This window comes from Larus michahellis, chromosome 1, assembly GCF_964199755.1.
Source record: "Larus michahellis chromosome 1, bLarMic1.1, whole genome shotgun sequence".
NCBI classification, from domain to species: domain Eukaryota; kingdom Metazoa; phylum Chordata; class Aves; order Charadriiformes; family Laridae; genus Larus; species Larus michahellis.
The window spans coordinates 205,002,863-205,026,970 of NC_133896.1; the positions used below are offsets into that span (position 1 = coordinate 205,002,863).

At 36.9% G+C, this 24,108-nt stretch overlaps 1 protein-coding gene across 1 annotated transcript in view; it reads left to right on the forward strand.

Moving 5' to 3' along the window:
• The window catches only part of CWF19L2 (CWF19 like cell cycle control factor 2), a 77,211-nt gene that overhangs the window by 14,105 nt on the left and 38,998 nt on the right, over positions 1-24,108 (forward strand). Inside the window, exons 5-10 of the mRNA XM_074570351.1 lie at positions 1,071-1,190; positions 2,681-2,774; positions 3,910-4,025; positions 5,547-6,265; positions 11,226-11,322; positions 14,298-14,387. Coding sequence (XP_074426452.1) covers positions 1,071-1,190; positions 2,681-2,774; positions 3,910-4,025; positions 5,547-6,265; positions 11,226-11,322; positions 14,298-14,387 — 1,236 coding nt within the window. The remainder of the gene's footprint in view (positions 1-1,070; positions 1,191-2,680; positions 2,775-3,909; positions 4,026-5,546; positions 6,266-11,225; positions 11,323-14,297; positions 14,388-24,108) is intronic.

Genomic DNA, 24,108 nt, shown 5'->3' on the forward strand with positions numbered 1-24,108 from the left:
GCAGCTAAGGTGCTCCATGGGACCAGTCTCTGAAAAAAAAAAAAAAAAAGGTCCCATGCACATCCACTTCTGTTGGTCCACATTACTTGCTAATGTGGGGGCATAGATACTATTGAATTACTTGAAGATAGATTATTTTTCAGTTCCTTCTCTTTCCTGGAGGAGATCTGAGAAGTAGAATGTTGTGTTTCACCTCTGAAACTCTCTGATGCGTTGCCTCATGTAATTTTTAAATAACAGAAAAAGCGTGGCATATAGCATCTGTTCAGACTGACAACTCAGACTTGAACCCTACTGAAGATATGAAGACTCTTCTGCAAGGACATGTTTCAAAATAGGTGTAATCTTGTCATTTTGGTTGCTATACTATCCACAGAAGTGTTCCAAATTCCAAATACTTGTTTTCGCAGAGTAGTTTTTTATAATGTCTATGTCACCACTTTCTTCTGAGGCTTTAGGTTTTGTGTGTATAAAGGTAGTAGGTATATCTAGGCTTTTTATAAGCTGCTTTTCTTTAGAGGGTAGTCCTCATTTTTAAAATGTCCTTGGTGTGGCTTAGGTTTTGTAAATGCCCTGTTACTGTGGGTACAGTGCACAGAATTTAGGCGTGTAACTGTTTAATTTGAGGGTGCAGTTTGTGCCTAGATATTGGAGGTATGAACTCTTCTCAGTAAGTGATTGAAGATATTGTATATGCTAAAAGAGATGTAAGCTGTCATGAAGTCGGAATTACCAAGATGAAAAAGAATTGGTTTAGATGTACAGTGTTTGTTTAAGCAAATAATAATCAGTCCATATGGTTTGCATGCTTACTAGTGTCTTAAATATGTTGTGAAGTTGTATTTCAAGTTACAGAAAGACAGAAATTTATTTGTGTGAATATTAAAAGCTTGAAAGATTGGGGTTCTTAAAATCGTATTTGCTTTTCATTGAAGTATTTCATATGTGTTCGTAAAACCTATACTTTTTGTTGTAAGTAATATTTGTCAATAGTTGCACTTGTTTGATTTGTACTTAAGCCATGTTTTTGTTGGAAGCATGAACACTGATTCTTTGTGTTTATTTTAAAGAGAGAAGAATGGATGAATTTAGACTTCATGTCATTGAAAACCACGTCAGTAGCAGCTGTCAAAGGTGAAAGACACAAAGAAAAAATACTGGAACGACAGAAAGCTCAAGAAATTGAGCAGGTAGGAGGAATTAATGTATCAACTTTTTTCTGCATCTTGCTAAATTTTGTGTGACGAATAAACAAAATTAATTGATTCAAATACCTAAGTCTTTGTGTAGTTATTTGTTTTGTTTGTGATAGGAAAGGCTCATACAGCAGGCTTCTCTTGTGGAGAAAAGCCTTTAAATTATCTTCTAGGTAAGGAGAAAGCCAGTTTTGTTAGGACTAAGTTCTGTAATATTTGAAGTGCTTATGGGATGTTTTATTTAATAACAGTGACAGTCTGGCCTTCTTCCCCACGGTGTGTGTGAAAGGACTGTCATTGTTTGCTGTGATAAAAGCTTTCCTAAGTTTCTGTGGTTTCTGTGTTAAAGTGTAGGGTGCTGAGGCTTTTTTTTTTTTTTTCCCCTGAAGAAAGAATTCATAGCAGTTGCTGTGCCCTTCGTGCCACAGCTGTGCCTAAAAAATGGGTGGATCAGGATCCGTCTGGGGAAGGGGTTGCTGTCATTAAATTAGTTCTGTTTACATACAGTTGCTGACTACTTCATTTGTTCCATCAGCTCCTTAAATGCAATGTAGTCTGATCTGAAAACACAGTTGCTGATCCCTATCTAATATTTCCTTGTCCTCACAACTCACAGTAGGCCATTTGTTGCTGTTCGGTTTTCCAGTTAGTTCTGTTGTGGCTAGGAACCAGATTGACCTGGAGCGCTGCTCTTTTGTGTTATGCGGTGCTTGGTTATTGTCTTTTGAGAAGGGATCAGTCATTTTGGTTTTTCCCCACATAAATTTTTGCTGAACATTTTTTCTGAACTGTTGAAGGACTGTTTAATGTGAAGATCTCAAATCACCAGAATGTCAGCATGTATTACATGGTTAATGTTAATTTATATGTATACTTGATCTGAGAATAATACGATTTTTATAGACTCTGCCACCGAAACACTTTCTCTCCGTGCAGGTTTATACTTTTCTGTTTTCTACACCAGAATGTCTGTCCTTTCTTTGATGCCCAAACCAAACAGATGCTTACAGCGTGCTAGGGGTGGTGATGAGTTGACGATATAGCATAGACAAATTCAAAATTTTGTCAGTGCCAGAAAGCCGAATCAGCTGTTTTCTGCAGTGGACTTCCTTGTCTGCTTCCAGAGAAGTCAGTTGACAGAATCACAATAAGTGGTCTAGTTTGAGGGTGAAAGAGCAGTAACTTGAGGTAAAACTAAGCTGGAGCCCCAGTAACAGCAGTGCTTCAGACACAGTGCATATTAATGCTACACTGGAAATGAAGTCAAACAGTAAAACTGCTTCTGTGTAATAAGGGTGCCAACTAAGCACATGTTTGAGAGCTTTTACGCAGGATGGAGAGTTATGTTTATTTCTACCTGTCTTTAGATAGCACAAGTTATGAGTAAGCTATTCTATTCTCACGCAAGTCTCACAAAATTTATCAAATATTCTAGAAAATACAAACCATGTGCTACGCACACATTAAAATTATTTCTGTTTTAGGCCATGCTGTCTGAGAGAGAACTCAATCCCTATTGGAAAGACGGTGGTACAGGTTTGCCACCAGAAAACGATGAAGCAGCTTCAGTTAAGAAAGGTAAACAGCAACTTTTAGTAATAATCTTAAATTTCTGTCTCCAGCCTCTGATCTCTGTGTTGCTAACAAGTTACTACTGACGTTGATGTAAAGAGATTATGAATATTAACATGTAATAAAGTAAAAATTGGATGAAAATTCAGTAGTGAATATTGGGTTAATATTATAGTATGTCGTTTTGCAGAATTTCTCTTCACGGGTTTTTAATCTCGAGTGGTTTGACCTTCAATATCTTTTACAGAAATTCTCCATTTTGAACTAATTAGAGGAAAGCATGATTTAACCAAGACAAGATAAATTGTTGTCATCTCATTTGGTTCCTTTCATTCCATTACACAAATTATAGTTTTAAAATATTCAACCACAGAAGTCTGAGTCACATTAAAATGAAGTACATTAGAGATGCAGTTTGTGAAAAATATTATTTCTATAACCTTTTCACTTCTTTTCTTACCCTAGGGTTATCCTGCCTATTTCCTGCAAGAGCAGTTAGAAAAACGTTTTTCATAATGTCATGAAACGTTTATTATGTGATAAGAAGGGTCCTTGTATTCTGTCAGCAGGGAACAGTAGGGTCCCTGGCTTATCTCTTTGGGAGACTTTCCCTGTAGACAATCTGTCCTGCAAACCATTAGCCTCATGCCCACTTTCAGGAGTCACAGAGATCAGCAAGCTGTAAGAGGTGACAGGCATCAGTGAGTATGTGTCCTGAGTGTTAAGACCTCTGCAAGCTTCTCAAATGGAAAGCAATGGGTTACTCATAAATTTACTTGTTTGTATGTAAGGAGTATGCCAAAGAATGGACACAGAAAGCGGAAACAATAAGAAAGTTATTTAATTTCATAAAAACCCCCACAACTTCTCATATGCTACTCCTGTCTTGGAAACTGCTTGTCGTGTTCTGTGGTAAAATGGAGAAGCTTAACTTAAATCAGTGGTATTACTGAGGTATATCCATCAATAAGTTATGAAAACATGTAATTGTATTACTATATTCATTCTTTTTTTTTATTTTACACATCTTCAATTTTTACATTAAGTTCAGGTGAAGATTTAATGTCACATACAGAGTGGTGTTAAATAGGAATAACTACTGAGATATAAAACTATGACCTCTCGTTGTTTTCTACTTTAGTTACAGTGGTAGAAGATGCTGGATTAAGTTGGTTACGAAAATCATACCAAAGGATGAAGGAGCAGGCTGAGAGAGAGAAACGAAATTTTGAGGAAATTGTAGCTGAGAGATATGGGGTAAGGATCTTCAATTACATTTTTTTTTTTCGTACTAATAGATGCTTGGAAAAGGTTACTTTCATGTGAAGGCACAAATACTTAATGTGTAGTGTAAGACGTAAGGAAAGAAGAAGCAGGAAAAAACCAGCCTCTGAAGCTTCTCTCAAGTGACGAAGAGTTTAAAGCTACCCAGCCTTCTATATATTTTTGTTAAGTATTTTCTAATATATGGGATCCTGTAGTAAATTTAAAATACTTATCTCCTACCCAGTTACAAAATACCTGAGTGCTTCAAAAATTATGATCTGTACTAGAAAATATATTTTGTTCTCCTGCACGTAGCAGATAATAATGCACGTTGAGGATAATAATAATGGCAAGACAATTTGGAGAGCTGTGTCAAATCTTACCGAGTATGAATCTTCTGGCCACTTGTGCTTAGTCCAGATATGTTGTGAAAGCTGCTTGCTTCTGAAGGGTTTAAAAGTCTTCAAAATTTATTTTTAATAAAACAGTCTGCCATCACAATATTAACTCTTTAAAGCCTGTCGTCCCCCCCCTACATATTATATTATTGTTTTTAAAAGCATTGGTCAAAGATGTGGGATGTTAAATCTTGGCCATAGTGTTACTTTTGAGATTTCTGTGGATTTTTTGATTAGGTTTGTTTGTTTCTGGAAGTCTTAGATACGACAGTATGACTTCATACTATTGTCTTTGAACTGAATTGTAGTCACTCTTGAGTGATGAAACCAGCAACATCAGTGCTGGCAGAAATTATTCGATGCCAGTGATTGTAAAGAATATTATTTTTAATGATCTTTCTCAAGAAACTAGAATGAAAACAGCATGAACCACTCTGGCTGCAGGATAGTGATTGAAAGATATCCCTGCCTGATTTGCTTCAGTATATAATGTTTTGAGGAAAAAAAAAAAAAAAATTGATGGCTTTTAATTCAACTGGAAAGAGAGAAGAGGGACAGTCTACATTTTGCATAATTGCCTAATGGATAGAGTATTTGTCCAGAAAGCCAGAGACAGGGGGTTCAAGATAAAGATTTTGAACCCACTCTTCTGTATTTTTAGAAGTTTAACTAGATTGTAAAATGGTTTAGTGGAAATGTGCATTGGTTCTACATAAGCTGCGCATCTGGTGAGCATAAATGCAAAGTTCATGAGTGAGACAGAGGAAGCCTTTCTCCCTAGCTCAAGCCCCTAATCTCCCAGTTGCCAAAAGATAGTTCTGAGGCTCTGGTCCCTGTTCCCAGGAGTGCTTTGGCACTTTAGAGCCATGGGATGGAAGTTAGAAATAGTCCAAGAAAAGGCATGAGAAAGCCTTCCCAAGAGAGTATCTTAGACACCAGGCTATAAGTTCCCTTTTTCATAATGGTCTTCCTTTCCATTCCGTGGCTCATGCCTTGCCCTTAGTGTGGTGAGTCATTTTCACAGAATGATGCCTTTCTTGTAATACTTGGTAGGGAGCTTCACAATACTCCCTGATCTTAAAAGCAGTATGACTTTTTTTATTTTTTCTTATAGTCAATGGAGGTATTTCAGTCACGATTAGAAGAAGCTGAAAAAGTTGCATCCAGAAAGGAAAATGATTATAGAAGTGGAAGATGGAAGAAAAATGACTATTCAGAAAGTGAGAAAGAGAAGAAAGAACGGGATGTGAAAAAGGAGACACGAGATGAACATGATAGAAACAGAAGCATGTTTGGGGGCTATACTAGGGAGAAGTACAGCAAAGGATGGGCGCAAGAAGACAAAGGTTACAAACCAGATATGTCAAGAGAAGACCAAGAATGTGGACACAGTAGCACGGATTCAGTATTGAGAGGCTACCACTCCAAAGCAGAAAAACACTCCGATGAAAAACGAACTCAGGAAAAGAGTTCATCTCTAAGCAACATGAAACACAAATTTCTGAAACCCTCTGAAGATGATGTATCATCTTATAGTTCATCTAGAGACTACAATTCACGACAGTCCTCTTCCAAACTGTCAGCTCATAGCTCTTTGAGCAGCCGTTTCCAAAAACCTAGTGAGGATATTGCACTGTGGACCAAAACACACATGAAAGATAACAATGAGAAATCAACATCTGATCAAAAATTATCAGGTACAAGGGAACAAATTGATGACAATAGTTGGGAAAGAACTCCAAATGATGAAAAGGAGAGGTCACAACAGGAGTACCCAAGTGATATCCCTGAGAAGAAACAAACGTTATTTGACAATAAAACATCGTGTTCTAGGTATTGTACAAACATCTTTACTTGTCTTTTATTTGCTGTATTTTTCATGGCAAAGTATACCAGAAACTCTGTCTTCGTTGTGACGGTATTAGATCTGATCATATCAGATCTCTTTAGTTAGGAGGAGGCTAGCCTCCCAGCTCAGGGCAGCTACAACAGACCACTGTAGAAGTAATGAACACCCCTACTTGTCCTGTCTCCTCACCATATTTGAGAGTTGTTAATGATAGATTATTTTCTCCTTCTTTCTAATGTTAGTTCACACTGCAGTAAAATTGGCCTCGTAGGCAAAAAACCTGCAAACAATATCTTAACTGTTACTGAATTTCAAGACAAGCTTGAAATGTTAGAAAATGCTGACTAAAAACTGAAATAATTAATGCAGCAGGGGTAGGTTTGCCACCTGTGTGATGAACTCATATGCTGAAGTAGTAGCATATGAAAAATAGTAGAAGGTATTGATTAGAAAAGTGCATTTTTTTTGTGGAAAAGAGGGAAGATCACAGGAGCAGGAAGGGAAATGCAAACTAGTATGTGGTAGGAATTTCAGTTTGCCTGACTTGCTTTAGTGAAAGACAACAGAGAGTAGTAAGGAGAGGTGGTCAGAAAAGTAAGTTGTAGACAACTGAGCTTTTGCTCTACTCGAGGCTACCTGTTCTCCAATATTACCAGTTTGCTGGTTCTTCCAGTGGTATGAGTAGTGTGGTTATTACTGTAGATCTTCCTAATAATAATAAGTAGGCAGATGCAGAAGTATTTTAGAGTCAGGATGGTGTTAATTACTTGGGAAAGCTGGACAAGTAAATATTCTTGGTTGGAGTATGTAAGAAGGATGATATTGATTTAGTTGGAAACAGCATTTGATGAAATATCAAGTGTAATTCCTTTTTTCTTATATGCCTGTCAGTTATTTGCAGAAAAGCTTTTTATAGTGGGATTATGAATTTGCTTTTAATTGTTGGATTCTAATAACAAGACAATACCTTAAAAGTATTTCTTTTATTTATAACTGCCCCTGTGTGTAGTACTTGCAGATACCTCACTGTGGATTTGCAAAGAAAAATAGTACATTAAATGAGTACTGCATGACTAACCAGAAACAGGCAGCTTAGTCTACACAATTCTTTATATTGTATAGGTTGTGTATTTTTTCCAGATTTTACTTGCTATATTTTCTACTCTGATAGGAGGCAATGAAATTTACGTTTTCTTTGATAGCAGGAAGATAAATTGTTTGTATGATGTTCACTTAATCTTATTTATTTATTTATCTTTTTAAAAAAAGCCTGAGTTTGAATATACATCATGGCAGGAATTGTTTCTGATTCTGGCACAAACAGTTTGTAGGCACTATGTGAAGTCCCACTCATGTGTTTGTCATGTCTTGTTTTATTGTTTATTTTACTATTTGCCTATGTGTTAGTTTGCTGGAAAATGAGAACTATATAGTTATCTTAGATACTCTGAAAAAAAGATCTTGTAGCATTAAACCTGTGATGTACTAGACCTTATTAGACATTTGAATTTAGTGATCCTCTTTGTTTTTCTTGATATTGTCCAAATAGTTATTGTCCTGAAGTGCCTGGGTTTTACCGCTTCAATGCACTTTGTAAAGTTCTGGTTAGAGTGAATCATGGTGTGTCTAAGCTGGAGCCTATGAGACTTCCTCAGCTCCTGAGTCCTGCTTTGTTCAGGTACAAGGTCTGCACAATCCACAGTTGTTTTCTGCAGGCCTTGGGTAGTGCATTGGTTTCCATAAGAAAACGTAGGTATTCATGTAAGGAGGGATGCTGTGCTGAGCTGGGACAGTGCATCTGCACTGCAGTTCAGGCACAGACTCCATGGAAATGAAAATATACACTCAAACTATATGTGTTGGAAAAAAACCCACCCTGTTAAGAAGCTTCTTTTTAGTGCATGTAAAAAGGCATGATCATGCGTGGTTATAGTCTTATCTTTCATCTTAAATATCATGCACTTTTTTAAAAGAACACCAAATACTTCACTGATTAACAGCAAATAATCTGTGTAAATGACACATAATCTTTTAGTTAGTCTGCCTTCATTGTCAGTTGTTTCCTCCATGACTTCCAGAAGGAGAAAGCAAGATGTAACAGCTGTGTCGTACAGCTGATGGCAAATAGGACTTCTGACGTACAGTAAACTTTATTGAACTGTAGTGAACTACTGACTATAAGAGAGTATTGGTGATTGTCCAAAATGCAGAGTCTGAGTGAGAGGGACCATGAGAAGACCCTGCACTTTTTTTCTAATTTTATTTATTTATTTATCTTTTCTTTTTGAGGGGTGGGGTGGGGTGGAGCTGGGTGTTGCTTTGCATGTTTGCAGCCACTTTGGAAAGACTGCACCCTCAGCTTTTATTGCTGAGCATGGTGCTACGTGGCATGCAATAGTCCTTGGGCCAGTTTGGGTTGGCTGCCCTGGCCATGTCCCCTCCCAGGCTCTTGCCCACCTCAGCTTATTTGCTGGGGGTGCAGAGTGGGAAACCGAGAGCACCTTGAGGCAGTGTAAGGGCCGGTTCAGCAGCAGCCAGAGCACTGGTGTGTTACCAGCTCTGTTGTAGTCACCAGTTAAGGCCAAAGCACAGCACCATGCGGGCTGCGAGGAAGCGCATGGACTCCATCCCAGCCAGACCTAGCACAGCATGTTATTATTGAGTAGAAGTTAGAGATATCATTGCCTCATTATTGTTGTCTTAAAAGAAGCAACTGCTCCTTTACAGTCTTAGTTTTTAGTTTCCTGTTAAATAATAGAATGATGGAGATTCACTTTTATTTTATTTTATTTTCTTTATTGCAAGTACAAAACCTGTACCTTTTCGCTGTTGGTTACCTCGTGTAGTAGATGCGATGCTAACTGTAACTGAACAGAGCTGCAAATTTTGGGAAACTAGATTGCGTGCGGAAGTGTTTCACTTATTGAAGTTCAAAGAATCCAATTATTATGATAGAAAAGATAATTCTTCCCTTTTCCTCACAGAAGAGAACTAATCTTAGAAGCTATTTAGCTGGTACTTTCTTTTGCATGCGTTTTCTGTTTTAGTACTGTTAAACCTGATTGTGCATCTTCTGTTGATAATTTAATTCTATTTCTTAGCCAATACAATTACTAAGATGATTTATTAATAAAGTGGAGATTACTTAGGCCTGGAAAACCATATAGCCCCTGCTTATAGACTTATTTCCAAGTTCTTTTAAGCTGACTGTTGACTCCTAGGCATCTGTGTGAGATAGGGTATCACCTGTCTTCCTGTTTCCTTCGGTGGGAATTGTCTTTTTTTGCAGAATTTTGTAGAAAATTCTGGCTTTTGGAACATTTCAGTTTTGGATATGTGGGGAAGTTACCTGTTGGGAACAATTTTCATGCTGCTACTTTCTTCTTCCTGAAGTTTAAAGTCTTGTAATACATGCGCTCTTTCATTGATGTTCAATCAATCACAAAAAGTAAATCTTCATTGACGTTAAGGATTGGATTAATAGGTGTTGCTGGTTTAGTTCCTCATCTCTCACGCTGACAATGTACCTTTTAAATTTTATCCCTTCTAAAACACAGAGAGAGTTTTCAGCCTATAAATCAAAGTATTTTGAACAGTTATGACACAGGTTAATTAGAAGTGCTGATTGGATGTCCAAGTGATCTCCCCAGAGGAAAAGGCCATCCAACTAGCGTTTGCTGAAAATCACACTTAATAATGTGACTGCTTTAGATTTTAATTTGAGACAAGATAAAAAGCAAAACAAAACAATGTCTCTAAGTCTCAAAAAGCTCAGACAATGATTAAAGTGCTAACACCGCTTAAAAAAATCATGTATGAAGTAATAAACAACTCTTGCTCCCTTTACTGGAATAGTCTGCCTTGTTTTGAAAAATATAGGTTAAGGAAAAGTGGGAACTTCATCTTCGAAGGTTCTATTTCTGATGAAGTTAATGTAAATGTTTCTGCTGAGTTTTTGGGTTTTGGATTGGGCATCTTCAAAACAGACAAAAGTAGCTTTGGTAATTTCCTCCGGGCTGGGGAGCTCTGGCAGTTAAAGATGACACCATCTTCAAAGTTCTCCCGCGCTTCAAATCCTACAGGGTTTAACGACATTGAGTAGTGAGTGAATTCTCCCTCTCTCTCTTTTAATAGCAGTAAAATAACCGTACTCTTATGTCTCTTTTGTGTTAGATATTTTACTTTTAGTGTTAGTTGGTTTTAGTCTTCTCGAGGGTTAGAAAAAAGAGCCAAACGTGTTTGATGCCTCTTTGCAACAATACTTAGAGACCTTATTTATTATCACAAGAACTCATACACCCACCTTTTAATATTAAAATTAAGATACAATATTATTTACTACTAGCTATAGCTTCTCCTGGGAGACTTCCTGTTTTAAAAATGGTCCCAGTTAATTTTCCGTGGAAACTCTACCATATCAGCCATAATACCTTTAGAAGCAAAGGTCGTACTGTGAGCAGATAAGTGTGGGCACATAAGTAGTTTTCCGAAATGGAAGGCCACTGGGTGTACAGGAGAACTGCTGGGAAACAGGGGATTTTGCTGGAGCTGAGAAGTAAAAGCATGACCAAAGCCAGAAAGGACAGTTACAGAGTGGGTTTAAATTACTCTTCTGATCTTCCTTTCTTTGCTTTTTGTCTCCTTACACCTGCTACTGGCTCTTGTGTTTTTTTTGTGCTGAGAAGGTGTTCATAGATAGTGCTTTTCATTTTAATTGATCCCAAAAGTAAAAGGAAACAAACCTCATAAAAATTTTATTCAAGCTTTTTGGTTTCAGAATCCTTGGCAACTTCTGACTGCAAATATATTTTTTATAGTATGTTCTTATCAATTATTTTGAGAATAGGAGCATATTTACCAGTACAGTAGGCATATAATACTTAATTACACATTGTGAATACTACATTGTTTTTCTATGGGTTTAGCACTGCTTGTGTTTTACAGACATACCGCAAAAGATGAGCCGCCTCGGGTCCTTAGTGAAGAGGAGATGAACAGACTGGGAGCGAGGATTGTGAAGGCAGAACTCATGGGAGACATGGTAACGTCTTCGAAAAATTGTCATGCAATTTTTCTTTAAAGCTCACAGTGATTTCATTATCTTTTTTTTTTTTTAAAAAAGCGTTTGATTCAAGCAAATAAAGTCCTGCAAAATTTGATTAGGTAGGTTTTAAAGATACTGCTTTTACTGTAACTTCTGCTTTAAATGCAATAGTTCATAGAGTAGAATAGAGGATTCAGGTCCCCAGGTTTTGTAGGCTAGGCAGCATATCCCAGACCAGTTGTTCTTTGCCTTTTTCATAGTTTTTTCTGTGGTTTTATTAAGCAGGGAAGAGGTGAAAACTACAAAGCTGTCACTCTGTTACAAGGTAGTGTCTGGGGCTTTTGTGTTTTCATCAACTTTGTCGCAAGTAGATGCTTTGTGGTCCATAGCTCTGCTGTATAACCATAACTCAATAGATTATGATATGACAATATAAAACTGAAAGGAACCACACAGGCCATTGCATGCAGCTCTGCAGTGGGAACAGCTGTGGAATGCTCTGTGGTCAGCTCCGCAAAATTCCTGCCCTGGGTGAGACTGGGTCCACGGAGCTGAGATAAATAGCTGCACCTTTAATGGTGTTTTAGGAGGCTTGTTTCAGACAGAAACCCGAAGGATCAAGAAGTTCACTCCTTTGGAACACTCTAAACTCTGGAAGTACATTTTATTATTTTTCTTAAATTGCATTAAATATGGCTATAGTGAGTTAATTGCATTCAGTAATGCTGCCTGGAAGCTTCAATTATACCAAGGTCATAGTCTGTTAGTTTTTAAGCCGTGTTTTACAAGGGCGTGCTCTGAACATCTCTCGTAAGGAAGTATTGCTGATTTATTTTGAGGGATGTAATAAAATAACATTTTTTAGAAATGAATCCTATCACTGCGGGCCTTTGTATATATATATTTAAGTTTAACGTTTAATGTACCTGTTTACCTGCCCTCTTTTGACAGAATATTTGCACCAAAATCTGCATCACTAAGAAGCAATAAATAAGGCATGTTTTGACTTCAAGTGCCAAATTAATCCTTCCTGAGAGCCACTGTTTCTTTGATTTGTGGGAAGTTTGAGGATGTTTGGCATATGATTTTAGTGCTGGATTAGAACATGGTGTTGATCTTTGTTGAAGCCGCTATCACAGAACTTAAATTTTGATAGGAGAAAGTGTCCATTTTAAATATTTTATTTTGAAATGATTTTATATTATGGATTCTTTTTCCAGAGACTTCAGACACACACGTGTGTACGTAGCTTTACAAAATTTGAGCAAATACACCTTTTCTAGAAATCGTGTCCATTTGAAATCTTACCACCCTCAGAAGTGAACTGAAAGTAACTTCAAGCAGTGTATTTTCTACTGAGATACAATGAGTGTTCATGATTTAAATAGATGCCTCCATGTTTTAATCTCTAGTTTTCCTACTTAATATGCAAAAAATACACTTGTGAGGAAAAAATATGTTTATGAGTGTAATTATATGATAAGCCTGTGTGGGACTAGTGTTAGTTAGTTAAGATATTATTTGAAGACATTTTCCTACAGGGGGAAATGATTGAAGCTATCTATACACTAGTCGCTATAAAGTACTGGGGAGGGGAAGGTTTTCCAAAGACCTTAATGGGGAAGAGCAAAAATTTTTAAATTTTTTTTTTTCTTTTTTTTTCCTACTGTTCAGCTTCAATAGCATTGTCCAAATAAAAGTTTGGGCACAAGTGTGAGGCTTTTCTTTTCAGACTGACAGTAAACGAATAAGAGTAATTCCAATAAAAATATACAGTTCTGTGTGGAGAGAGTGATTCTTTTATTATTCTGCTGTTTTATTTTGACCAAGAATCACAAAGCAGTAGCCAACATTACAACGTTTACTGTTAATTTTATATATACATTTTGCTACATAGGCACTCTGAGTTAGCCTAGTTAAAAAAACAAAACCAAACCACAGTATAAATAATAAAATAAATGATCTTTGCCTTGTTGCTCTTTAAATATTTTTTCACGGGCCTTCTCTGATCAGATTGAAAATGCAGCTTGTTTAAACAAGTTCATCCCTGCACACCAGAACAAATAAGTATGTAACAGCATGTCCTGGTGGCCAGAGCTCAAGGTTGACCATGTGGGACAAATGAATTCTGAACCTATTTTTGTTACTGACTTGCTGCTTGGCGTTGATCCCATGACTTAATTTTGGGGCAACAAGTATAGGCTTGATTGCTGGAGTCAATGAAACTGGCAAAGTGGTTGGAGTATAAATGGTTGTGTTTCTTATAGTTTGGTAGGTGGTCACCTAGCAATTCTTAGTAAACCAAGATATTCTAAAATACTTGTATTTATTTAATAAAGAGGTGGATGAGAGAGCAGGTGCATCAAAAGGAATTTACACAAGACTGTAGACAGTTTTCATTTTTCACTTCTGGATCGTTTTAGTACCTAAGGTAAGGTCTTAACAGGCAAAGTTGGGACATGTGGTAGAGAGAGATGTGAAACTGCATAGCAAAAATTTCTGAGGTATTTCCCTTGACCCATTGTGTGTGTGCGTATATATATGTGTGTGTATGTGTATATATATATAAAAATAAGTAAAAGAATATGTACCATAACCTGGAAAGGTTATACACTTCATGTGTTCAGGCTTCTTTATTTAGTTTCTTAAACATAGAGTAGTGTCTGTGCTTAGCTACACAGAGCATTTATTAGTATAATTGAATAATGTTTAAGCATAATTTTTCTGGTGTTTTTATGACAGTAAATGTTTCTATACTTTAAATACCTCTGTTCTGAATATTTTTTTTAATTTGATCTCCATTAAAGAATTGTGTGAAACATATTGACATGTTTTCTTTAGTCTTTTGTGTCATTAGAGTTTAAAAAAAATATCAAAACATGAAGACATGGGATGCGTATTTAATTCTGATATAAAGGTCTATAAAAGTTTAAAATGGTTAAATTAATGGACTACTACCACTTTCTTTGAAGGAGTTAGCTTCAAAACTTCAAGCAGAACTTGAGAACGCACGCAAATTGAGGGAGACTCAAGGGCAGATTCCAGCGAAGTCTGGCAGAGAGGTAAGGGGAAAATACTCTTATTTTCTTTGTGCTGACACAATGGTATAATACAGGTAGCAGCTGAATTCTAGACAGTATGAAATGTACTTGGGAAAATTACAAGGTGTGAGTTTTGAACAGTAACTCATCTAATTAAATTGTACTTTTTGGTTGTAAATTGTACTTTCTCCATTGTACTTTAGCATCTTCCATAGGATTTTTTAACTGGTAATATTTTCTCAGCAATTATATATATCTTCCATTAAAAATAAAACTGATATGTGTCATGTTGTTGACTGTTTGCCCAGGAGGCCTAGACCTTGTGTTCTGGAACCTGGGTTGTCTTGCCGTTCAAACTCTGCAGTGACTAACGTAGGCACCAAAGCAGGTGACCTGCATCTTGTTTAGCTTGCCAGGATTTGGTGCAGGCTGTTAAGTAACTCTGATGTCTCTGAAGAAGCTGACACTTCAAATGTTATTCTTTTTAAAGGGTGTCATTCAAGAAATGTATAGTAATCTTTTTCCTAACCAACTTTGATACAGCTGCAAGGAAAAAGGGTCAATATCTTTATTTGTGAGCTCTGTCCTCATGATGGAGGGGAAACTTTTAGGCAAAAACTAATGTTCTTGTCCAATTTGACTCCAATTCCACAGTGAAAATTCACCTGTAAGTCAGCTGAGTTTGAAAAGCCACTAATATTTTTTTCGAAAAGGCTTCATCTCAAACCTCATACATTGACTAGTATTTCTCCAGTCTTTAGAAGACAGACTGAACTGGAAGTTAATGTGTGGCCTCTTGCTGACTACATAGTGACAATCGTATTAAAGTATAATTTCACAAGATTTCACAAGAATTTAAGGTTACAAAAGCTCTGTGTAGGTAGACTCTGCTTTGTTGCAGTGCAATTCTTAGGCATGTTTTTTTTTGTGTATAAAAAAAAGCCTGAATAAAGCAGATTGGAGTTGTGTAATTACACAGGAAAAAATCCATTCAGATTTTAAAATTTGAAAGCAGAGGACATGTTATGAGTGATCCTCAAAAATGTTGATAAAGACCTGTTGCTTAGAAATTGAGTTAGGAATAATAATTTTGGTCAGCTTCAGTCTTAAACATAGTCTGATTTTTATCTTAATTTTTAATTAAAGGATTTTTAAAACTAACAGCATATTGTTGTTGTAAAAGTGCCAAATTTCAATTTTCAGAAAGGAAAAATAATTTCAAAAACCTAAGTGAAAACATATTTAGCATGAGGCTTCTCTTTCTAGCTCTCTTCATCCTGAGGGCCATCGATCTCACAGCTTGTGCTTTTACCGAGTGATAGGCTGTTCTGCAACAGGGAGATTCCTCTCTACGTGTAGAAAGACCAAGCTCAGCAATGAAAGAGTTTGGGGAGTCAGAAGGATAAACTGACAAAGAAATAGTCTGCATCCTTCTGGCCTGACATGGGTCCTTATCTGTCTTTGGACTGGCATTTGAAAAATGGATGAGTAGTCTAGGAGGAGCCTTACTGAAAAAGAAAAGTGTATTACAGACTTGGCTATATTGGAAATACCATCTTGCAGTCCTAAAGCTCCAAAGGGATTGACTTAGTCATTTCTATTCATGAATATTCTCTAAGATAGTTATGATTTTTCTTTTATCTTTTGTGTCCCTGTCCATATTCAGTTTTGCCTTCTTGTGTGTGTATTTACTTCAGCTGGGTCTAGGGACTTACAGGGCATGTCCAGTCCTTGTCCTGCATTCCCTTTAATCATGGTGGAAAAAGCTGTGAATACCCCTAATTTGCCCCTTCTTTTTTCTTCCTCTCCTGTGGGAGCTTGACTAAGCCCCCCATTGACCACTTTATTCTTGTGATTGATATAAGCTTCTTTGGAAGACTGAAGGGATTTAAAACCAGGGCTCTTCCCCCTCTGAAGTGTCTTGGATGCAAAATGTCTGCCCTTGTGAGTTCCATGTTGGCTTTCTCTGAAGCTCACAATCAGCTTCTTACATAATTCCAGACGTAGGAGCTTGGTTTTTACATCTGTTCATCTCAGGATGCTTATTTTTATGTTAGAGCCCATCTGTCTTGCAGAAACGATCTTTAGTTTGTGGGAACCAGGACTGTTGACAGTCCTGCTGTTTTGGACTTTCCATGGTTTGCCAATGCAAATAGTCCCTTCCAGATAAAACAGGCATGATGTCTGTAATTCTGCAAATGGTTAGTTATTGAACTGCATCATGCTGGAACAGTATCAACCTCTTTATAACTTGCTGTAAAGTTGCTCAACTTCTTGGGCTTGCAGTAAATTGGCGGACTCCCCAAACCATGGTGAAAACCTTGAAGCTTACTTTAAGTCACTCTGGTTTTAATTCCAGAGCGTGAAGGTCTTTGTGTACATTGTAGAGATTTGCTGCCTTCTCTTTATGAATATGCTGTGCCTGTTTCGTGGCTACTTCTAGTCTGTATTACGTGGCTTTTGAGTTTGAGCAGTCCAGCAAAGCTGATGGTCGCTCCGTCCTCCGTCCTCAGTCCTGTCCCTGCGATAGTTGCCAGGTTGGTCTTACTGGTTTTACATCTTCAAACTGATTGTGGGCTATTGGGACACAAGCAGAATGTGTGGGGTGCTGCTGTGTATCAAGGGCCAGCTGTATCACATTGTGTCTATAAACAGCCCAGATGTTCTGAAATGATCTTGTTAAACAAGTGCGGCTTATTTGGGAAAGTGTATTTGATACGTGTGAATCAGTCTTGCTATAATGTTGACCACCCAAGTGACAGCCTCAATCAGTTCAGCCAGCTGTATTCGAAGTAAGATACCTGAAGCAGTTTTCCAAATGGATGTCCCATCCATCCCGAATTTTGATAGCTTTGCCTCCGCTAGCAATAACAAACATGAAGCATTTTGTTTCAGGCAAGTCTGTCTCTGATTCCTTGGAGCAGCATGGCCAACGCCATGCTGAAAGGTCCTGAAACTTGCCTTTGCCCTGTTTTCACTTTTGTTGGTAGAACTGGGGAGATAAATGAGGAAGGAGTGAAGGCAATTCTGAATTCATCTCCCTAGGAAGTTTTTTTTTTTTTCCTTTTTGATTAATTGAACATGGATCAATTTGCCAATTCAGTTCACTGTGTGATTGAGTGAAGACTCATGCGAGTGTAAGGGGGTGTGCATGGGCTGCTGGTGTTTGTACAGAGGACAAGATCAATTCTTTTAACAGCAATGTTGGATCATTCTGCCTAGAAGTGATCAAGAAACTACGGACTGAAAGCACTGTAAAGTGGTAACTTAAATCCTGGTTTTATTTATTTGTTTGTAATAATTGAGAATAGAGGCAAACCTGGCTTTTATAGTTTGTTTGATTTAGACAAGAATTCTACCCCAAGCAACTCCAAAATCATGGTTTTGAAGTACAATTTTCAAATACCAATGTTTGGTGTTTAAAAACCTTACATATATCAGCTGATGTATTTCACCAAGCATAAAGGTCCTGGTAACACTGTTTCGCTACTGGTTTTCCTTTTGGCCAAAGTCATCTGTAGTTTTAAGACCTGCTGTTTATAGTGCATTTAGACATTGAAAGTAGAGATCCCCAGCTGAAAGAAGCCAAAAAGCATGAATCTATACATCTTTATGAACCTAGAATAGCAAGAAAATTCTACAAGATACTGAAGAAGAAGAGTCCTTAGTAAGGCCACCTGGGTAATTTTATAGCCAAAATTTGTCTTGGGGAAGAGGATTGTTGTTGTTTTCTTGAATGGTTTTTTTTTTTTTTAATTCTTGGTAGGTAGTGTGACGTTTCTATTAAATAAAATGAGCAATCACAACTAATAATGTTGTAGGTTTTCTGTGTATGAAGGTATCCCAGATTAAAATTCAGTACAGGTGAAAAAGTGTTTAGATTCTCTTGATATTGGGGGGGGGGGGGGAGATAAAGTCTATTGTGCTTAAATACTTGAGTCACATGTATACAACTACAAGGAATGCACATGCAAAGATCCTTTTTAAAGTGTTGATTCTGCTTGTTTTGTCTTTAACTTTTAGCAGGAGGCAACCTTCAGAGTCTATGGAAATCAAACAACAGGGTGAATATGCAAAAGTGGCATTTGGGCTGTATGAAGGGACTAACCAATTAAGTATTTTAATTTCATTTGTGATAGAATTAAATAGTGCTTATGTTCAAATGCTTATTTCTAAGTTTTCATGGGCATTTTGAGAGAAGCACAGTTGCCCTTTGAGCCCCAGTGAAACTGTCTAAGAGAAGGTTGCTGGCCTATAGAGTTTCTGAGTTAGGATAAGTGATGAAAATGAGTATTTATTGAATGTAAGGAGACAGCAGAAAATTTTGTAGATTTCAGCATTTAAAAATAACTTCTATGTGTTCACGGTTTACCTCTAAGTACAGTTTGTATTGCTGTAATCTGGAAATGCCACACAACTCTTGATTTTGAGTACATTGGTTATGAGGATTCTACTTTTGCCATTGTTAGTACCAGTCATAAATGATGTTATTTATGCTTTTGTTCTGTAGTTCTACTTAACAGAATATGTCTGGAACATTAGCATTCCTTTGAGGTAGATCATTTTGCAATGGTTTTTGGTGATACAAAAGTTGAGAGGTAGAAAGTTAAATGAGCAAGAGGCAGACTGAAAACAAATGGAGACAAGGTGATTTTTCACCGAATGGTTGCTCCAGGATGTTGTGGATATTGGAAGCTTGAGTAGATTCAGGGAGAGACTGTGTAAATTCATGAAAAATAAATCCCTTGAGGATTGTGCAGAAATGATGTCTGGCTCTTAGTTGCTGAGTTGCAAATGCTCGGAGGCATCCTTTCTTTTTGTACTCTTCAATAGGCATTTACTTTTGGCTATTGCTGGAAGAAGGCATGTTGGGCTTTGGTTTGATCCAGTATAGCTGCTTTTATGTTTTAATCCACACATAGAAAACATTCTTTATGATGATTCTAAATAATTTATGATGTCCATAATTGGTGTGCTTTGCCTTTTTGATTTTTTTTTTTCCCCAGATTTTTTTCCCCGTCTTTTATCGATACTTCTGTCAGTATGGTCCCTGCAAAAGAATTAGAGTCAAATCTGCTAAATGAAAGACAGTTTGCTTTTGTGTTGCTACAGACTGACTTAATTGTGTTTGTGTTTTTTAATCAGGAAATATATTGACATGAGACAAAATTAGGTAAATCTAGATTTGGTTCATGGTGGTGGACGTATGAAGTGTAAGTGTATGCATCTTTTAAAATGGTTTTCAATTCCAAGCTAAGTATAGCCTGTAAGAAAAAACCTTCTCAACACTAAGCCTGTTACTGTGTTCCATAGCGCTTAATCAGTATGCAGGAAACAAAGTAGTCTCTGCTGAGCAGTTGGTAGAGACAGTTCTTACTAATGATGAATTGTGTTTAAAATACAAAATCAATACAAAATTGAGTGAAAGGTAGAAGCTGGTACTTTAAGCAAAATAACATCGTAGAGCATATAGTATCGTAGAGTATTTCAAAGATCTTCAAAGTGAAGATCTGAAAAAGTAGAGAGAAACAAATACAGGCTTTCCGGCCATGCATTTGAGAAATTGGAAGGAAAACATGAAGGATTTCAGCATAGCAAATCTTCATTTGAATAACTGAATTTTCTAAGAAAATCCCTCAACCTTCAGTCTAGTATGATTCATTTAGTAAATATATTTAAATCATGGGGAATAAAACAGTGATTGAGATAGATACATATACACACACATACAAAAATACATATATTCCACAAGAGAGATATATATTCCTCAAGACAGCAAAAAAACTGAGAAAAAAATCTCCTAACATTTTTCTAATGAAGAGTATGTAGTGCTTCTGTGAAGCCTCTTGGGTATGAAAGATATCTGTAGAACAACGGTCTTCAATTTTGGCAGGCACTCTATGTCACTTTACAGTAGGCATCTGACTGGCATAGTACCGCTTTAAAGGAGAAAACTTTTTCTAGGCTACCTGTTGGCTCTGTAAGAGTAACACTCTCCGGTCCATTGCTTGTGCATCTCAGGTGTAGAAGGTTTATAGTGCAAGGAAAAATTATTTTAGCTAGTTTTATGGCATAAGTAGGGCTTGTCTTTTAGTGAAAACCTTCATAAAATCAAGAGCTTCATGTACTTCAAATGCTTCTGCTTTTTTAATTTAATTATTCTTCCCAAGTATAAATAACAAGGATGATTAGGTTTCCAACACCTTTTACAAACTATATCTGAGCACAAATTCTGATGTATTGAAGGTCTGATGTTTAATTTGTAACCCTGAGCTGCATTAGAGTCCCGACTGAGAGGGAATTCTGAGGAACCCAGTGTAAATGATCTCTTCTTCCTTTTGAAGAATTAACACTTACAATTTTTCAGACAGGAAACCGAATACGAACGCTTGGCTTATACTTCAAATCCTATTTATGATAAAATAGCATCCATTGCGTGCCATTACGTATAGTTCTGCATTAAGAGACAGGATGGAACACGCTGGATCTTCATCCAGAGAAATTATTTGCAGCACAGTTATTATCTTGAGACAAGTAAACCATATGATATTAGGAGTACCTGAGAGGTATCAGTTGTGGAACAAATGTGAAATAATACTCTATTGGTTCCGATAATGATAATTTCTTAACTATGTTATCCCAGCAGTGCTACCACCATCGCGGATGGGCTTGGCCTTGGCTGGCGGTGGGTCTGTCTTGGAGCCGGCTGGCATTGGCTGTATGGGACGTGGGGGAAGCTTCTAGCAGCTTCTCACAGAAGCCACCTCTGCAGCTCCCCTGCTACCAAAACCTTGCCACGCAAACCCAATACACTCTAACTGGAACAGGGAGTAATAAAGTGGGCCTACTTTTGTGAAACAGCTTTAATATCATTAGTGCATACTTTTAAAAAATAATAGGTACATGCAGTTTCTGGTGAGTGTATTTCCTGAACACTCTTGTTGATGTCAGTAAGAGAAGATTAGACAATTATTTATAAGACAAAAATGTATTAAGACAAACTGTCTTAACTTCCCGAATGTAATTTATAGGAAATTGGTTTTCACAATTAAAAAGTACTGGAGAAATTATATCAGCAACTTAATGATATAAAATATCTTCTGGTTTCAGTACATGTAACAGGTATAAAAGGGCAGAGCGGATAAAACTTCATAAGAGTTCAGACTGGTAATACAAAAGCTCTGGAATTTGCTTTGACACTGGAAGCAAAAGTCCTTTCCAAGTGCCATGCAGCACTTGTAGTTGATGGTGACAGTTTTTCTGGCTCTGGTTTTTTTTCTGACACTAAGTAGAATTTCTGCATATTTTTACTGCAGTGTCTATCCTGTCACTCTGTTTGCTCGAGTGAATTCAGTTTTTCTTAACAAATTTGACACCCCTACACCAAGAAAAAACATAAGTAAAAACATTCCTGGAAAGCCTTTCTGGTACAGTAGATACTTCCAATTTGAAATCAAAAGGTAGAACCTCACTGATGTTTCTTTTAGTCTTTGCAAAGCCTTAGTAAAGAGATGGTATTACACCTCTTTGGATTTAAAATAATGTATAAGTAAAACCAATTATAAAAGTGTGAACCAGGAGTTAACAATGTATTTTGTATGGGTAAGCAATGAAACACAGTTGTGTTCAAAATGAGGTTTGGAAAGGAGAATTTGATCAGACAATGACTGTTGGGACCACCTGGTCTTTAGCGTAATCACAGATTGGGTCTCATTAGCCATTGCTACCAATATAAAGCAGAAACATTTTATAGAAACAGGCTGTTTAAGCGGAGCGATTAAACTGTGCACCCATCCTTCTAAAAGGAATTAAGACATTTGGCTTTTGGCCAGCACATCTAGATAACGAGGTACTTTCAGCTGGCAGCAGGGGTTGCGTATTTGTGGACGTGGGATTTTTGCAGAGGTTCTTCTCGGGCGCTGCACTAAGGGCTGCAGAGCGTGGGGCTCTCCACCCATCTCTGGAGCAGATGCGCCACTACCAATGTCAGTATTCTCTTTCCCATTCTGTTCTGCCTGTGAGCCCAGAGGGATTGCTTCCAGGTAAGATGATGCTACAGGCTCATGGCTTTTTCAAGTCTTTGGCTTTCTTCTGATGCCTCCCAAAGTAACAGCAGTGATAATGGCTTGAGGGTATGGATATACATAAGTGGAAGCTTAAAAGGATATGGAGTTGAATCTTTGTTCTGCAACATCTAATTGTCCACATTCTTCCTCTACCCTTTTTTTTGATGACCCTTTTCTACATATACTCCTTTAATAATAATTTTTCAGATTGGACTACTTCTTTTTCTAATAAAGCTCCCTCATATGCCTGAATTACTATTTTTTCGTTGGGTTAATCTGTTGCTTTCAGTTTGTAAAATTACCTTTTCTGATACTACAGTCTCTGAAAATACCCCATATACCAGAGCTAGGGTAAATCTCTTTTCTAAATAGTGAATATTGAGGCCTGAACATTTTTGAAACTTCTTGCGGTATTTTTACTGGACTTTTTTATTTACTTGTTACTAAATTTTTATATTTACTTAAGTAAATGCTAATTTTATTTATATATGCCAAACTTCTGCTTATCCCCTTCTCAGTTGTATATTACATTTCTGTCTTTGATAGGATGAAACAGGAATTTGTGGACTTAACAACTAACCTGCTGCAATACTTTTCTTTTTTATAGTCTGAGTATACAGATAAATTTTGTATCAGATGTTCTTGTTATAGAAACAAGCCATCTAGGCATTAAATTTTTTTAGATTTTCTTACATCCCATACCTACAGTGGCTTATTGATGGTATGGTTAAATGACTAACCATTTCAAAGGGCAGCGCACAGTTTAATATATCAAACTGTATCTTTAGACTTTTTTTTTAAGTTATATTTGCAAAGTTATGTGGCTTCCTGACATCCAATATTATTGTTAAGTTAGACTTAATTGCTTTAGTTTTCCCCATTTCTAGGCACATCACTGGACACGTTACAAGCTGCTGTAAGTTACTCATTGCTATTTCCAATCTCACTTGCACAGGCTGCCAGTACGACTCTTACTGAATTTGATTTGAGGTTTGTGTGTGTATTCATTCTACTCATGAGGTATTATTCTGATCGCCCTATCTCAGAGATGCTCTAAGTAAATAAGTAGTGAGAGCAAATAGAAAGATTTTTGAAAGCAGCGATGATTGGAGGCGTTCAATATAAAGAGGAGGGGTTAAAAAGGTCAGGTTACTTAGTCTGAGTAATTAACAGTTTAGCTAAAATCCCCCTTTTTGTAATATGAGAACAAAGAATTTTTGCATTAAAAGGGCAACTGATTTTATATCAATAAGAAGAAATTAAGTTTTTTACATAACATATTATTAACCTGCGTCACTCACTGACTTGGGGCAAGAAAGGAGAGAGATCAGACAATCAGTAGTTATCTAAGTACCTAACCCTTTTCTAATAATTAATGTTTTCGTTTATAAATAGAAGCTATGGTTTGGTTTTTTTTTATTTTTTGTTTTTTTAGTCTCATACTTTATATATAAACCTAGCATTACCTGATGAAGATCCTCTTATGTAGGCTAGTTCTTTTCTGGGTTACAGCCTGCATTAGGCTTTCCAATGCTTTTCCTCACTGTTACACGCAAGGTCCTGATTATGCCAGACCAGCTTTCTGATCTTGTAAAACCTTATTTTATTCCCATTTCTATATTAGGTTAATACCTTTTGAAGTTGTAATGGTGATGTTTATTACTATGTTTACTACG